Here is an 18,725-nt window from a genome sequence, read left to right as displayed (position 1 = left end):
AGCATATATATATATATATATATATATATATATATATATATATATACACCGTTGCATTGTATCCAAAATACAGTGCACAGAACAATCCATTTCCTTCATCCTCCTGGATCCCACACATAAGACAATACTTTAAGGTGCAACTCCCAGGCCCCGGCCAAACAAAATATTACGTTTTTCTCCGCTTTCATACACAGCTTATTTTCTTTTTATAATAAACATTCCTATTTGTGACTTTTGTTCTAATTCGAGCCTAAATCCGGGGGTACCACATCCTTCCAGGACCCGGCACATTGTTGTAGGAGATAGGCTATCAGCCCCGCGCCAACGCCAACGAGAGAAGTACAAGGGAAACAACCATTGTAACTCACAGAGCAAAAGGCTGCGAATAAGGAGGACGGGGGAGAAATTCACCATACAGGAACTTCCTATATTCCAAGGGCACAAATAAAAAACAAATAAAAAAATAAAAAAAAAAGTGGGGAAGAAGTCATTGGTGTTAAAAATAAAAATATTCACCATTTGTTTATTTCCTATAATTGTGGATATCAGATCTGTGTACATGGACTGTATTGTGCTGCCGTAAAGGCTTTATCAGTGTTTCCCAACCAGTGTGCCTCCAGCTGTTGCAAAACTGCAACTCCCAGCATGCCCGGACAGCCAAAGGCTGTCCGGGCATGCTGGGAATTGTAGTTTTGCAACAGCTGGAGGCACACTGGTTGGGACAAACAAGTCTATCAGGTGCCATACCTATGGATAAAGAATACTCAGCTATACTTCTGTCTGATCTTTATTCTTCAAATTTATATAAAATCAGAGGTACAGTAAAAATCGGAGACGCGGTGATCAAGGAACGCAGCGCCGTAAATGTACAGCGCTGTGCGCGAAGTGACACTTCGCATCGCCGCACATTTACTTTTTTTATATATATATATATCAACTGGCTCCAGAAAGTTAACCAGATTTGTAAATTACTTCTATTAAAAAATCTTAATCCTTTCAGTACTTATGAGCTGCTGAAGTTGAGTTGTTTTTTTCTGTCTAAGTGCTCTCTGATGACACCTGTCTCGGGAACTGCCCAGAATAGAAGCAAGTCCCCATAGCAAACCTCTTCTACTCTGTGCAGTTCCCGAGACAGACAGAGGTGTCAGCAGAGAGCACTGTTGTCAGACAGAAAAGAACAACTCAACTTCAGCAGCTAATAATTATTGGAAGGATTAAGATTTTTTAATAGAAGTAATTTACAAATCCGTTTAACTTTCTGGAGCCAGTTGATCTAAAAAAAAAAAAAAGTTTTTTCCTGGAATACCCCTTTAATCCTTCCAATAATTATCAGCTGCTGAAGTTGAGTTGTTCTTTTCTCTCTGGGAACAGTGCTCTCTGCTGACATCTCTGCTTGTCTCAGGAACTGCACAGAGTAGAAGAGGTTTGCTATGGGGATTTGCTTCTACTCTGGACAGTTCCCGAGACAGGTGTCATCAGAGAGCACTTAGACAGAAAAGAACAACTCAACTTCAGCAGCTCATAAGTACTGAAAGGATTAAGATTTTTTAATAAAAGTAATTTACAAAACTGTTTAACTTTCTGGAGCCAGTTGATATATTTATATATAAGTTTTTTCCTAGATAACCCGGGTTAATAGGATTCTGCTGCATCATTCACACCGCAGAAATTCTGCGGCGGATGTTTCTCCATGGAAATTCTAGATTTCCCGCCAAAGAATAAACATGTTAATTATTTCGTCAGAATACAGTGCAAAATACATTGTTGTGTATCGTAACCGCCAGTGTCTGCGCAATTCTAATGAAATAATTCGAGATGAGCGAACTTACAGTAAATTCGATTCGTCACGAACTTCTCGGCTCGGCAGTTGATGACTTTATCCTGCATAAATTAGTTCAGCTTTCAGGTGCTCCGGTGGGCTGTAAAAGGTGGATACAGTCCTAGGAAAGAGTCTCCTAGGACTGTATCCACCTTTTCCAGCCCATGGGAGCACCGGAAAGCTGAACTAATTTATGCAGACTAAAGTCATCAACTGCCGAGCCGAGAAGTTCGTGACGAATCGAATTTACTGTAAGTTCGCTCATCTCTAGAAATAATACACACATACCTCTCTTTTTGGTGTGGAAATTTCTTTTATCTTTATCCGCCTCGTCCTCCATCTTCCTCATTACAACAAGGATCATCATTACCATGAGGTGAATTGTGAGATGATTCCCCTCAGCCGCCATGGCGTCCTCCGTTGTTATGGCTGGAGATGGAGCGGCGGTGCTTGTAGATGAAGTCCCATCTTGGTTGCTGGTGACTGTAGTTCACCTAGGTTCATCCTCCTGTGGAAACTTTGTCTATGATTTTTTGTTTTTAAGGTTTATACGGCCTCTGGTGTCTTCCTGGAGTCTCCACGCCGAGTGACACGAGCCGCCATCTTTCCTCTATCCCAGAATGTAAGTTGTGAGGTAAAGATGCATCATGTGACGTCTGTGACAGATTTGGGTGCAATGCGCCACAGTTTGAGATGCACAAAATTCTCCGTAACGTGAGACACTTTAATTAATGTGAAGGGGTTTTCCACATGGGGAACAAAACAACATGAGAAATGCTAAATCCCCCCCCCCCCCCCCCAAACTACTGATGAATGACCCCCAATAATCCGCATTTATCAAAGAGTGCAGGGCAAAAACTGGAGAGATTCTGCCCACAGCAACCAATCACAGCTCAGCTTTCCCATAACAACCAATCACAGCTCAGCTTTCACTTTACCACAGCTTGTTCAGGCCCCTTTCACACTATAGAATTAGGCTGGGTTCACATCACGTTTTCTCCCATACGGGAGCGCATACGGCAGGGGGGAGCTGAAACCTCGTATTTTTCGTCCTATAGGACGCACCGGCGTATAAGACGCACCCAATTTATAGGTGCAAAATCTAAAAAAATAAAGATTTTGAACCCAATAGTGGTCTTCAACCTGCGGACCTCCAGATGTTGCAAAACTACAACTCCCAGCATGCCCGGACAGCCGTTGGCTGTCCGGGCATGCTGGGAGTTGTAGTTTTGCAACATCTGGAGGTCCGCAGATTGAAGACCACTGCATAGGAGGTAATACTCACGTGTCCCCGCCGCTCCGGACCCGTCACCGCTGCCCTGGATGTCGCTCCATCGCTGTCCCCGTCGCTCGGGAACGTCTCTGCTGCCGGCCGGGTATCCTCGCTCTCCGTCGCCGCCATCACGTCGTTACGCACGCCGCCGCACGTACGCGACGACGTGATGACGAGGAAGGAGACCGCCGGCCATATAGGGGATCCCTGAACGGAGAAGACACCGAGGAGGCAGGTAAGATCCCTCCCGGTGTCCTGTAAGCACTAACCCGGCTATTCAGTCGGGCTGTTCGGGACCGCCGCGGTGAAATCGCGGCGGTCCCGAACAGCCCGACTGAACAGCCGGGTTAGTGTCACTTTCCCTTCAGACGCGGCGGTCAGCTTTGATCGCCGCGTCTGAAGGGTTAATACAGGGCATCACCGCGATCAGTGATGTCCTGTATTAGCCGCGGGTCCCGCCGTTGATGGCCACAGGGACCGCCGCGATAGGGGTGTATTCGCCATATAAGACGCACCAACTTTTTCCCCCCAGTTTTGGGAAGAAAAAGTGCGTCTTATACGGCGAAAAATGCGGTAATTCATTTCAATGAGCCGGCCGGAGTGAAATGCTCGGTCCGGTTGGCTCATTTTTGCGCCATATGCGCTTTTACAACCGGACCTAAAACCGTGGTTGACCACAGCTTTAGGTCAGGTGAAAAAGCGCATACAGCACAAAAATGAGCCGACCGGACCGAACGTATGAATGACATACGGGAGCGCATAGAAAGGCATACGGGAGCGCGAGGTTTCAGCTCCCCCCTGCCGTATGCGCTCCCGTATGGGAGAAAACGTGATGTGAACCCAGCCTTATCCGTTCTAAAGATCCGTTATAATGTTCCGTTAACAAAACCATGGAGATGTCCAGCACAGACTTTTTCCGGGACATCGCTGCGGCCGGTGATAGGCTGAAGCGCCGTGTGACGTACCGGGCTAAAGGAAGAAGGAAGTAAACAGCCCGGCCGACCGATCAGCTGTTGCGGAGCTCCGGGGAAACGTAGGAAGGTAAGTGAAAGTTTGTTTTGTCTCTTTTTGCAGCCCGGGCAGGATGGAATATAAAAAGTCTGCGCCGGATATCTCCTTTAAATGGCCGTTACAAAATCCCATTATAGTCTATGGGATTTTTGCATTACCCGTTTTTTAACCCATCATAGCCCGTTATTAATAACGGACGTTATTTTGTGCCGGGAGAAAGTAAGGAGAGAAATAGTGCATGCATTATTTCTTCCGTTTTTTTCTCCTGTCACAAAATAACGGGCTGTGACGGGTTAAAACGGATAATTTAAAAATCCCATAGACTATAATGGGATTTTGTAACGGCCGTTTAACATCCGTTTTTAAGGAATTTGTTAACGGAAGATTATAACGGATCTTTAGAACGGATCATTCTAATGTTTCGTTAACAAAACCCTTAAAAACGGACGTTAAAAGGCCGCTACAAAATCCCCTTATAGTCTATGGGATTTTTAAATTATCCGTTTTAACCCGTCACAGCCCGTTATTTTGTGACAGGAGAAAAAAATGGAAGAAATAGTGCATGCACTATTTCTCTCCTTACTTTCTCCCGACACAAAATAACGTCCGTTATTAATAACGGGCTATGATGGGTTAAAACGGATAATGTAAAAATCCCATAGACTGTAAGGGGATTTTGTAACCGCCGTTTAACGTCCGTTTTTAAGGAATTTATTAACGGAAAATTATAACGGATCTTTAGAACGGATCATTCTAATGTTCCGTTAACAAAACCCTTAAAAACGGCCGTTAAACGGGCGTTACAAAATTTTTTAATTATCAGTTTTAACCCGTCACAGCCCGTTATTTTGTGACAGGAGAAAAAAAACGGAAGAAATAGTGCATGCACTATTTCTCCCGGCACAAAATAACAGGCTATGACGGGTTAAAACGGATAATGTAAAAATCCCATAGACTATAATGGGATTTTGTAATGGCCGTTTAACATCCGTTTTTTAAGGGTTTTGTTAATGGAACATTATAACGGATCTTTAAAGCGGATAATTCTATAGGGTGAAAGGGGCCTAAGATATTAAAGGGGTACTTCACACGATTTTTGTTCGGCTCTGAAATGGGGTTTGACCAAGATTTTAGACTTGAAAAAAAAATAGTGTGAAATTGGATGCAGATTAAATTGGATGTGTGTAATGGATCCGATCTTTTAATGGAGGTCAATGGATCCGACTTTATATACGACTTTAAGTTATAAAATCATGTACTCAAGTCGGATGGAGAAATCGTGATGTGAACACAGCCTTAAAGTGCGTGCAGGAGAGCACAGATGATGTGCTGGATCACTTGAGCAGCCCTTAAAGCGTACTTGTCATATCCCACAAAAGAAAAAGTTATATGTTACTCATTACCTAATCCTGATCATGTACATATAATTTTGAGGTGTCTAGCACCTATATTTCTCTCACAAATACCTTCTTTCTGTTGCTCACTTGGTTTGTCATCCTGTGCTCTGGAGGGGGGTGTCTTTAATCTGCATGACTCCTTTTCCTCCCTGAATCTGCTGTGCTTGGTCTTTTCATTTAGTCACTGTAGGTTACTCAGTAACCCCCTCCTCTCTGTTTTCATGCTGCAGTCTGAAAGGACAGGAGTGGGCACAGAGGAGTGCTAGTCCCGCCCTTACTTTCTAGCCGAACACGCAGATAATCACCCCTGTGTGAACAGGGCCCTATGAATAATGGCTGTGACCACCCATACATAAGAAGAACGAATCCTCCAGGCTGCTATGTGGTAAAAATACATTTATTAAGGATGCAAAGACACAGTCCATGTGGGGAAGGGTTTCCCTGTAGAGGCAGAAAGTCATGAAGCTCCTGGGTCCCCGTCCATGTGTCACTTATAATACTGTTGGCTTCTTATGTGGCCAGGAAAACTGCTGCCTCTGCACCTCTACAGATTTCCATCATAATGCAACTGTGTTTCCCAACCCAGGGTGCCTCCAGCTGTTGCAAAACTACAACTCCCAGCATGCCTGGAAAGCCAAAGGCTGGGAGTTGTAGTTTTGCAACAGCGGGAGGCACATTGGTTGGAAAACACTGCTGTGGAATGTCAGCCCGGACCTTTTCTAAGCGAACAATCCGCATCATGAAAGGGCCCTTAGGCTGGAAACGGACACAGGTTTTCCGTCCGAAAACACCCAACATCCCCATATTTGCCGCATGGCGTTTTTTTCGGCCAAAAATTATGCTGGGAGTCAATAGGGAAGTATAAAACCTCATCACTTCAATGGTGCTTTTCGTAAATTTTTTTGGCTCAGGGCAGTTTCTCAAAATAGCTGCAGACCCAGACTATGGCGTTTTTTGTTTTACATATATGTATATATAATTTTTTTCTTTTTTCTTTATTAAATTTTTTTTTCTCCCATAGACTTTTATAGGTTAAAAAAAAAAAAATGGCAGGAAAAAACCCACAAAGTGTATAGATATGTGCGCATTTTTTATTCTTTCCCTCCTAATTCTTCAATAGAAATCCTTAAGTCACATGATGAAAGAATCACATGACTTGTAATCTACACATAAAAACGCCAATAAAAAAAACCGCCTATACTAATACACACTGTTTTGGGTGGGAAAAATACCACAAATACTGCATTATGCCAGAGAAAGAAAAATATGGGGCAGTTTATTGCAGAGTATTCCAAACAGTGTGCCTCCAGCTGTTGCAAAACTACAACTCCCAGCAGGCCCGGACAGCCAACGGCTGTCCGGGCATGCTGGGAGTTGTAGTTTTGCAACAGCTGGAGGTACACTACGTGGAAAAACACTGCTTATCGGATCTGCGGTCAGACCAGGACATGCAGCTATAATACAGATGTAAAGATGTGTCCATATTACATTTACGGTAAGTGACTACTTGCTTAGTTGCACAATCCATTCATCACATGTCTTGGGGAACTTATACAAAGCAGCAAATTTAAATGGGCACTCTCATTAAAACAAATTTTTTGCTATTGCACTACTTATGGTAAAAAAAAATAAAAAAAAAAATGTTTTATTTGTGTTTAAAAAAGCTGCCACTAGGTGTCTCCCTACTTGTCCAGAGCACATTTTCCCCCAACTCTTGCACAGACTTTGGACTCTTGCTGGGCTGGCAGAAGTCCAAAATCAGGAAATTCAGTCTGGAGTGCTGAGGGGTGTGTGTGCAGCTTTAGCCAATCATAGCTCATCTCACACTGAACTGCTCTGGGCTGTGTGTAGCAGAGTGAGGGAGGAGGTTCTCCCCTGTATGGCTTCAGATGATGTCACAGCTGCTGGGGAACGCCCCTTTTACAGTTTGTGAATCTGACTGAGACTGAGCAGGAAATACAGAGCAATATCAAGGTAGAAAACTAAAAAAATTATAAAAATAAAGGCAGGAGGTGGTTTATCATGATGGGGCAGTGATCTGGGAGGATTATAAAATATAACAAGATCATGAGAGGTTCTCTTTAAGCAGGCAGAGCTGCAGTGTAAAGAATGGTGGTGGGACAGTTTTTGATGTAGTGCTCCCTGGAAAACGTGGCCACATAAGAATTTCGTTCCAGACCCCGGATACCTTTGTTAATCTTCATAGTTCCTCATGTTGAACGGATTCTTCTCCTTTGTCTAAGAATTTGGGGATAGTTCCCCGCAGACTGGTCGCCGCCCTTGGTCTCTTCTCTTCTTTGTCTTCATCTTCGGTGGCCAGCGCAGCTTTTTTACTTCTGCCGGTTTTCATATGGATCCGAATTTTCTGAGCAGCCAAGCCGAGGTCCTCCTCGTCCATCATGGCCAGAAAATCGTAGTGCGGGAGCGGAGCCCCCCAGTCAGCTTTGGATAGAAAGTCTGGAAAAACAGCAGCAAAAAAAAAATATTGGTTCACACCGGAGATCTGAGCTAATTTCTTTCAAAAACAGCGCCACCCGTCATCAGGTTGCATGCGGTATTACAACTCGGCTCCAATCACTTCAATGGAACGGAGCAGCAATACTGCACACAACCTAAGGAGAGGGGCGGCGCTGTTTTTTGGAAGAAATCAGCTCTGTTTTTACTAGTTCTAATCAAGACAAAAAGCATTCATCCAAAATTAACGACAAAACAGAGAACGCGCAGCGCAGACATAAATGACGCTGCGCCAATGAATTATTCAGGATAATGTTACAGTAAAACCGCCAGCGCTTCCTTTTTTGTCTTAACAAATCCGGAGTAGACGGCGGTAATGGCTCGTTACACATAATGAGGTTTGAGGGAAGGAAAACAAAGTGGTTGGAGGAAAGCTGCGCCGCAGCAGCCGGGCCGTAAGTTGTAGTCAGCCACAAGGTCAGAGGTACAATGTTAAAGGATAGCTACCAGTTTAAAAAAAACTTTTGATATGACATAGGGCAGTGTTTTCCAAACAGGGTGCCTGCAGCTGTTGCAAAACTACAACTCTCAGCATGCCCGGACAGCCAACGGCTGTCCGGGCATGCTGAGAGTTGTAGTTTTGCAACAGCTGGAGGCACCCTGGTTAAGAAACACTGAGAAAGGGTGCTAAGACCCTGACTTTTTTTTTTTTTTACAGTATTAATTGTCTGGGACAAATAATGTATTAATTTTATATTTTTTTAATAAGCTAATTTATGTATTTATTTTTTATTTTAATTTTTTTTTTAAGTTAGATTATTATTATTATTTTTTTTAAGTGCCTTTAAAGGGGTTGAGCTGGGATGAACCATAAGCAACAGTATTTTTTTTATAGTTTAGTATTTTTTGCTTCTTTCTTTCTTTTTTGTTTACTGTTTGGGTCAAATATATATTCATTTTATAATTAAGGTCATTTATGTATTTTTATTATTTCTCAAAAAAAATTCACATAATTTTATAAATAAATAAATATATACATTTTTTTTTTTTTAACTCTATTAATTGATTAATGAATGTATTTATTTATTTTTAAGTCCACTTGGTCGCTTCAATAATACACGGCATTCATTCTGTACTGCAGTGTATTAGTGTATTGTGCTTGTCTGGATAAAACTGACTGTTTGCACGCACTGGTTGCAGCACCTAAAGGGTTAAATTAGTGTTTCCCAAACAGTGTTGCCTCCAACTTTTGAAAACCATAACTCCCAGCATGCGCGGACAATCTTTTGTTGCAAAACTACAACTTCCAGCATGCCCGGACAGCCAAAGGCTTTTTTGCAACAGCTGGAGGCACACTGGTTGGTAAACACTTCACTACATGTACCCATAAGAAAAAATAGACTGCACTTTTTTTGATACATTTTGCTAGGACGCATGAGTAGGACAGTGTAGTCCACTATATTTCACAATGCAAACAGGTCCCTTAAAAAAGCGCGTACTGCATCTGCATGATTTTTTGCTTGTTTTTCAATGGGAGTCTATGGGGGATGTGATGTCTATGGGTGATATCTGTGGGTGATGTCTGTGGGTGACGTCTGTGGGTGACGTCTGTGGGTGACGTCTGTGGGTGACGTCTGTGGGTGACGTCTGTGGGTGACGTCTGTGGGTGACGTCTGTGGGCGATGTCTGTGGGTGACGTCTATGGTGAGGTCTATGGATGATGTCTATGGATGATGTCTATGGTGATGTCTATGGTTAATGTCTATATGTGATGTCTGTGGGTGCTGTTTATGGTGATGTCTATGGATGATGTCTATGAATGATGTCTGTGGGTGATGTCTATGGGTGATGTGATGTCTGTGGGTGACGTCTGTGGTGATGTCTGTGGGTGATGGCTATGGGTAATGTCTATGGATGAGGTTTGTGTGCGATGTCTATGGTGATGTCTGTGGGTGATGTCTATGGTGATGTCTGTGGGCGACGTCTGTGGTGATGTATGTGGCTGATGTCTATGGGTAATGTCTATGGAGGATGTTTGTGGGAGATGTCTATGGTGATGTCTGTGGGTGATGTCTATGGTGATGTCTGTGGGCGACGTCTGTGGTGATGTATGTGGCTGATGTCTATGGGTAATGTCTATGGAGGATGTTTGTGGGAGATGTCTATGGAGGATGTCTGGGGTGATGTCTATGGGGGATGTCTATGGATGAGGTTTGTGGGTGATGTCTATGATGATGTCTGTGGGTGACGTCTTTGGGTGACGTCTGTGGGTGACTCTGGGGGGGGGGGTCTGTGGATAATGTCTATGGATGAGGTCTGTGGGGGGCGTCTGTCGGTGCTGTTTATGGGTGATGTTCATCATATAAATCAGGAGATTTTCCAGTATGTACAGCAAAGATGTGAACAGGGCCTAAAACAGAAAACCCACATTAGGAAAACACCCCATATGATTGTCACTCACAGACGGGAACTTCCTCTCCGGCTTTGATCATTTCCAGCCAATATAAGATGGTGACTTCACTGAGGTGCTGGTCTACGGGGAGAGCAAAGACTTGTCCCAGAGAGTCAAAAGTGATGAGAAGAAGCTGCGGGAGAGGTGGGATAAGACTGAAATACGTCTTCAGCACGAGGAGCCCCGCCGGAGTCTTCTTACTGTAAGACAGTGGGAAGAAAGAGTTAGGACATATGTCCAGATAAGGCCGGGTTCATAAGGCAGAGTTCATATCCCGGGCGGGCGGCGCTGACTTGATGGATTCCGATGAAAGAATGAGCAAGATCATCATCTTTTGGCAAAAGAATTTCAGCAGCAGAAGCCCCGCCACTGAAATTCTGTAGTGTGCGCTGCGCAGCGGATTCCTATTGACCGCAATGGGACTCTGCTGCACCAGAATTTCTGAGTGTAATATCTAAGTGGACTTGCGCTTAAAAATTACCCAGTCTGTGCCTGGCCTAAGCCCATATACATGTTGGAAATTTTCCTCTGGATTCCGCTTGGCTGCCTGGGCATGCTGGGAGTTTTAGTTTTGAAACAGCTGAAGGCACGCTAGTTGGGAAACTACAATTAACAGCATGCCTGGACAGCCTTTAGCTCTCTGGGTATGCTGGGAATTGTAGTTTTGCAACAGCTGGAGACACACTGGTTGTGAAATCCTGCATGGGTTCTTGTACCAATGGATATGCCCTAAATACATTAAAGAGTACCTGTCATGATCTTGTTAAATGTTATAATCCTCCCAGGTCGCTGCCCCCATCATGATAAACCACCCCCTGAATTTATTTTTATTATTTGTTAGTTTTCTACCTTGATATTGCTCTGTATTTTCTGCTCAGTCTCAGTCAGATTCACAGACTGGGAAGGGGCGTTCCCCAGCAGGCGTGACATCATCTGAAGCCATACAGGGGAGAACTTCCTCCCTCACTCTGCTACACACAGCCCAGAGCAGTTCAGTGTAAAATGAGCTATGATTGGCTAAGGCTGCACCCCCCCCCCCCCCCCCAGAACTCCAGACTGCAATTGCTAGGCCAGCATGAGTCCAAAGTCTGTGCAAGAGATGGGGGGGGGGGAGGGGGGGATTTGCTCTGGACAAGTAGGGAGACACCTAATGGCAGCTTTTTTAAACTTAATCATTTTTTTTTAAACAAAGTACATTAGAAAGATGTTTTATTTACCATAAGGAGTGCAATAGCAAAAACTAGTTTTAATGAGAGTGCCCATTTATAGCAATGTGAGGAAAGGGAAATCTCTGTTACTTACACATTTAACCAGCTGGTCACATACTGCTTCAGGTATTTCCCTCTCACCAAACTTAAAATGTGTTTTTCGTGGTGGGGGCTGAGGACACCATTTGAGAAGAGGATAAGTAGGGGCTTCTGGTGCTTCATGAGGTCAGGAAGCGACTCAACGGTGACCTCTGGCTGCAGAAACACAAGGAAGAGACGGTGGGTTGGATTCTGTATGAAAAGTAAAAATCAGGGGGGCTCGCACTGAAGCAAAACTGCGCCTAGGTTGCTGTGTTGCACGATACCCTACGTTTAAATACAGTGTACAAAAATGAAGTGGAGTCAATTAATAAAAACAGGTCCTCTAGGTACAGTTTAGTGTAGGGATATGGTATGTGGACTAGAATAAATGGAATTAGAAAAATAAAAATAATAAAGATAAAGAAAAAAAATAAAAATAACAAATAATAAAAATATATAAAAAATAAAGATAATTTTATTTCATTTATATATATATATATATATATATATATATATATATATATATTTTTTAATCTTTATTTTTATAATTTTTTAAAATTCTATTTATTCTAGTTCACATAGCATATCCCTACACCTGGATCCAAAGCCTTCACAGGGTGGACTGGTTATCTCTGGTCCGAAACAAAATGGGACAGCCAATAAAAACGAACGAGCCGTCCAGAGCGCTGATACTTTGGACATTGGTTGTTAAAGGCCCACGCACTACCAGGTAGTACACGCTATTTCAACAGAACTCGATCGGTGCAGCAGATCACTCCATTCTGTTAACATAGCGCATACTAGAGGAAAAGCTGCCCAAACAGGGTCACTAGAACAGCACCATTTCCATAACTGCGCACGCGCGAGATACATATAGCGCATGCACCACTTGTTAAGATCATCCCTAGTTACACGGCCAGAACTATTCTCTTAGATATAGTGTCCCAAGATACCTTTTCTGCTGTAGCCCGGGCAGGCCTCGTAAGCAAGAGCGTCATGTAATAGGCTTGTTAATCGAGAACCGATCTATTCAATTGGCACTCACATCCGGCAGCAGTCTATGTAATACCACCCTTGGTCACTGACTAGTACTATCTAGTTCAGTAGAAACCCAGTCTCGGGTACCAATCATGGGTCCAGCTGTTGCAAAACTACAACTCTCAGCATGCTCAGACAGCCAAAGGCTGTCTGGGCATGCTGGGAGTTGTAGTTTTGCAACAGCTGGAGGCACTCTGGTTGGAAAACACTGGATTAGACACTTTCAGATTGTGTAGGGATGTCCAGTTCTCACTTTAGTCATCTACTTACAGGAGGAATAACAGAGGAACCTGAACATATGTAATCTCAGAGCTGGTGATATTGTGGATCTGTTTCGGCAAAGGCTGTCTAGGCATGCTGGGATTTGTAGTTTTGCAACAGCTGGAGGCACTCTGGTTGGAAAACACTGGATTAGATTCTGTCAGATTGTGTAGGGACGTCCAGTTCTCAGTTTAGTCATCTACTTCCAGGAGGAATAACAGAGGAACCTGAACATATGTAATCTCAGAGCTGGTGATATTGTGGATCTGTTTCGGCAAAGGCTGTCTAGGCATGCTGGGATTTGTAGTTTTGCAACAGCTGGAGGCACTCTGGTTGGAAAACACTGGATTAGACACTGGCAGATTGTGTAGGGATGTCCAGTTCTCAGTTTAGTCATCTACTTCCAGGAGGAATAACAGAGGAACCTGAACATATGTGAACTCAGAGCTGGTGATATTGTGGATCTGTTTCGGCGAAGGCTGTCTAGGCATGCTGGGATTTGTAGTTTTGCAACAGCTGGAGGCACTCTGGTTGGAAAACACTGGATTAGATTCTGTCAGATTGTGTAGGGACGTCCAGTTCTCAGTTTAGTCATCTACTTACAGGAGTAATAACAGAGGAACCTGAACATATGTAATCTCAGAGCTGGTGATATTGTGGATCTGTTTCGGTGAAGGCTGTCTGGGCATGCTGGGAGTTGTAGTTTTGCAACAGCTGGAGGCACTCTGGTAGGAAAACACTGCCCTAACGTGTCTGTGGCTCTGTATAATGGGTGCACGAGTTATACAGATCCAGCTGATATACCTGTGTATCATATGAACTGCTTATCCAATTCTAAACATCACGTAAAGTCGTGTTCAGTTTGCAAAAATATAAGAGTAAAATCATTAAAGACTATTATGGCGTGATTCACTGTAAGTGACTGGAAATGATGTAGGAATATGGAGATGTCCCCATGAGGATCCCAGCGCCAGAATAACCTCCTCTAATGAAGCCTTTGGCACAATTGTGCATGTGAAGTGTGACAGGGATGGAGCCATCCTACACTTATACATCAGGATCATTACAGGATTAGGTTCATTATAAGATCCATTACTGGAAGGCGAGGATGATGGGAAGCAGTGAGCCCTTGGGTCAATATTCTACAGTCAGCCTTGAAGCTGGGATATTTTAGTGTATTATTATCTATGAATACCGTACAGAGAGATGAAGGGGATTTTATAGCTGTGGCCAATTCTGGAACACAAGATTATTAGGGCTAAAAGGAAACCGATCGTCATGTGCACCGTCTTTCTACCTAAACCTTGTGGGAAATAAAAAGCAACAATGATGCTTTGAACCTCATATCCTGAACTCATATCCCAACCTCGTATTCCACCCTCATATCCCAACCCAATATCCCTTCCCCATATCCCGACCCTATATCCCGTCCTCATATCCCACCCTCATATGCCGACCCAATATCCCTTCCCCATATCCCGACCCTGTATCCCGTCCTCATATCACACCCTCATATGCCGAACCCATATCCCGACCCTATATCCCGTCCTCATATCCCTATATCCCGTCCTCATATCCCGACCTCATATCCCTTCCTCATATACCGACCTCATATCCCAGCCTCATATCCCTATATCCCGTCCTCATATCCCGACCTCATATCCCTAACCTCATATTGTTATATCCCGTCCTCATATCCCAATCTCATATCCCCATATCACTTCTTCATATCCCGACCTCATATTCCACCCTCATATGTCAACCCCATATCCCTTCCTCATATCCCGATATCATATACCATCCTCCTATCCCCATATCCTGACCTTGTATTCCACCCTCATATCCCGTCTTCATATCCCAACCTAATATCCCCATATCCTGTCCTTGTTTCCCGACCTCATATCCTGACCTCGTTTCCCAACCTCATATTCCATCCTCATATGCCGACCCCATATCCTCTCTCATATCCCAACTTTGTTTCTTATCCTCATTATTCTATGCACCTGCCAGAAAGTAGGCAGGATGTTTAAAACTCCTGGGCAATCTCTGGTGCCCCAGAGTAACGTGATCAGGAGATGTACTGGTAGTCCCATAGACTTGCATGGAATGTCACACAAACCCCCCCCCCCAACCTTACATAAGGAAGGGGGTTAGCATTGATTTTGTTTTTTTTAAAGAGGAGACCTGTCGTCTCATGTGATTATGATAGTGAGGAAAGGGCGGTGGAATTGTCAAAATATCAGCAGGGACTGGAAACAAGGCCATAGACTGAACATACAAAATGCTGTGTCCCACAGCAGCACAGATGGTTTAAGAAGAGGCCGGTTGTATGTGACAAGTGCAGAGTTGTGATGCTGAGAACGAAAATAGACAAGTGGAAGGTCACAGGCCGGGGACCAGTCAGTGAGAGGAGTTGTTTTTGGACCATCCTGGGAGCTGAATTGCAGACGCCCCACCTAGTAACATTCCGCCTCGCTGGCGGCTTCCAGCAATTACTAAACAGAACCACATGTCTCTTATCCCTGGATAGTGTATTACACGACAACAGTGTTTCCTCAGCAGGGTGTCTCCAGCTGTAGTAATATTACAACTCACAGTATGCCCGGACAGCATTTGGCTTTCTGAGCATGCTGGGAGTTGTAGTTGTGCAACAGCTGGAGGCACACTGGTTGGGAAAAACTCTAACATTGCCATTTGATACCATGTTACATATTGTTCAGGGGAGGAGGCTCATCTGTAATTTTCTCTCTTTCTGGAAAAAATGTATAAAACTCACAAACTCTCCGAGAAGTTCCCATCTGAGGAGCGGAAGGATCCCGTCTGCAGGAGTGTTGTGGATGGAGACGGCATTGACCTTCTGTACGTAGTGTCTGGAAAACAGGACAGCGGGAGGGAACGTGCCATACTGCTGAGCCCTGGAGGAAGGTACAATGATACATCACTCATAAAGAAGATGGGATACAATATAATAACAATTCTAACAATAATAATAACAAAAATAATAACAGTAATAATAATCATTATAGAAATAATAATAATAACAAAAATAAAAATAATAATCATAATAACAACAATAAGAATAATCATAATAAATAACAATAATAATAACAATAACAGTAATAATAATAATAATCATTATAGAAATAATAACAATCCTAACAATAATAATAACAAAAATAAAAATCATAAAAATAATAATCATAATAACAACAATAAGAATAATCATAATAAATAACAATAATAATAATAACAATAACAGTAATAATAATCATTATAGAAATAATAATCATAATAACAATAATAATAACAAAAATAAAAATCATAAAAATAATAATCATAATAACAACAATAAGAATAATCATAATAAATAACAATAATAATAATAATAATAATAATAACAGTAATAATAATCATTATAGAAATAATAATCATAATAACAATAATAATAACAAAAATAAAAATCATAAAAATAATAATCATAATAACAACAATAAGAATAATCATAATAACAATAATAATAACAATAACAGTAATAATAATCATTATAGAAATAATAATCATAACAATAACAAAAATAAAAATCATAAAATTAATAATCGTAATAATAATAATCGTAATAATAATAACAACAATAACAGTAATAATAATAACAATAATAATCATTATAGAAATAATAATGACAATAACAATAATAACAAAAATAAAAATTAATAATCGTAAAATAACAAAATAGTAATCATAATAATAACAATAATAATAACAATCATAAGAACAATAAAAATAACAGTAATAACAATAATCATCATAAAAATAATAATCATAACAGCAATAATCATAATAATAATAACAAGAATCATAAAAATAATACTCATAATAACAACAATAATAATCGTAATAATAATAATAATCATAATAATAACAAATCCACTCCATCAGGATGTGGAAGATCATTTCCATTTCTACAACACTCCAATGGATGTTGAAATTTCTTGTTTACAGTCATGAGCTCAAACCCTGTGCAGACCTTATACTTCTCACAGCTGAGGGTTTGTTGCAATTGAATCTAGTCTTGACAATCCAAAACAGTCTGGCCTCCAGGCTGATACATTTTTAGGCTAGGTTTAAATTGTGTTTTGCCTATCCGTCACAGGTATCTGTGTGTATCCCGCCGATAATATCCAGTGGTCCCTCAAGTTACAATATTAATCGGTTCCGGGACGACCATTGTATGTTGAAATCATTGTATGTTGAGACCAGAACTCTATGGGAACCTGGTAATTGGTTCTGAAGCCACCAAAATGTCATCCAAAAATAGGAAAAAGTGAGGATTAAAGCAAAAATAAGAAGATAACTAATATAGATAAAGCAAATCCTTACATATAAAAGTAAGAAAGATCTGCAGGGAGCTGTAATCATTGTCTATTTCAGTGTATCCCAACCAAGGTGCCTTCAGCTGTTGCAAAACTACAACTCCCAGCATTCCCGGACAGCCAAAGGCTGTCCGGGCATGCTGGGAGTTGTAGTTTTGAAAACAGCTGGAGGCAACCTCTTTGGGAAACGCTGGTCTATGTAGAGGACAGGAGCTTCTTCAGGGTCCTGTACAGAACACGCAGTGTCCTAAAAAAAGGAAAATGGAGCCGCCCTCACCTGATGCCCAAAGGAGCAGCTAACCCTGGTACAGGTAAAGAGTACAGTACATGTAATACCTCCCTGTACTGTAGGGGGTGCTACCAGGCACCAGGCAGTGCATGCACTTTAGGAATACACAGGTTTTACCAGTGAAATGTACATTCTGATTGGTCGGTTCTTCCAGCCATTGACACGTTTCGCAGATTCCATAGCATTGTATGTTGAGTCTGGTTTCAAGTTACAATGGGCCAGAAAAGACCATTGTATATTGAAACTATTGTATGTTGAGGCCATTGTAAGTTGAGGGATCACTGTACTGTGCTGAGCAGTGGGTATTATTCATTGGCTTAAATGGAGTCACTTCGTGATTAAGTTCGGGCTATAAACACTATTTTAACCAGACTCAAAAGCGCAGTCTGCTGCATTGTCCAATCTAGTTAAAATAGTAAAATAAGAATAATATAGGGCCTCAATAGGTGACTCGGGGCCAATGAAATGAATGGTGCCTGCTGCTCCCCACCATCACAGTACACAGTGGCGTTCTCGGCGGGATACTGGCAGATACCTGTGACAGAGAGGAAAAGAGCTTAGTCTTGTCTAAATAAAACATTACAGCCAATGAATGGTGAAGGGGAGAGCCTGAAAAATGTATCTCACAGATTGCTTAGCATGGATACAACTGCAGCAAACCATCAGCTGTGAGAAGCATCGGGTCTGTGTATGTTTCAGTCACTGGAAGTAATATCTACATTATACAGTATCTATATCTTTTATTGAAATCACATGGATCTGATGGAGTTGGCTACCATGACTATTAAAATGTGACTACTGACTACTGGGGAAGTGGAAGGGAGGGATATTTTTTGATTGAAAATACCTTTATTAGCAATCAAACGTCAATAATTTATACAATAAATAATACATTCACCAAACATAGCACGACAGCACGATATACAGCACAGGCTCTCTATGCTATACATCGTACCACATGCTATACTAACACTCCTGCATACATAATAAAGCAATGTCAAACAACAAAGCATAGGGGACCGTGATAGGGGCAGGGATATGCTATGACTACTGGGGGAGTGTAAGGGAAGGA

General features: G+C 42.1%; 1 protein-coding gene across 3 annotated transcripts in view; it reads right to left on the bottom strand.

Moving 5' to 3' along the window:
• Positions 1-5,881: 5,881 nt before the first annotated feature.
• Positions 5,882-18,725, bottom strand: part of TXNDC16 (thioredoxin domain containing 16) — a 62,807-nt gene continuing 49,963 nt past the window's right edge. For all 3 annotated transcript variants that reach the window (XM_056545162.1, XM_056545163.1, XM_056545161.1), the window contains exons 18-21: positions 15,771-15,909; positions 11,709-11,869; positions 10,416-10,606; positions 5,882-7,957 (exon numbers count right to left, since the gene is read on the bottom strand). In XM_056545162.1, the coding sequence (XP_056401137.1) occupies positions 7,701-7,957; positions 10,416-10,606; positions 11,709-11,869; positions 15,771-15,909 (748 nt within the window). In that variant the 3' untranslated portion in view covers positions 5,882-7,700. The remainder of the gene's footprint in view (positions 7,958-10,415; positions 10,607-11,708; positions 11,870-15,770; positions 15,910-18,725) is intronic.

The sequence above is a fragment of the Hyla sarda genome, chromosome 11 (assembly GCF_029499605.1).
Source record: "Hyla sarda isolate aHylSar1 chromosome 11, aHylSar1.hap1, whole genome shotgun sequence".
NCBI lineage: Eukaryota > Metazoa > Chordata > Amphibia > Anura > Hylidae > Hyla > Hyla sarda.
Note: the sequence above shows the minus strand (reverse complement) of the source record. Positions and strands in the feature narration are given on the sequence as shown.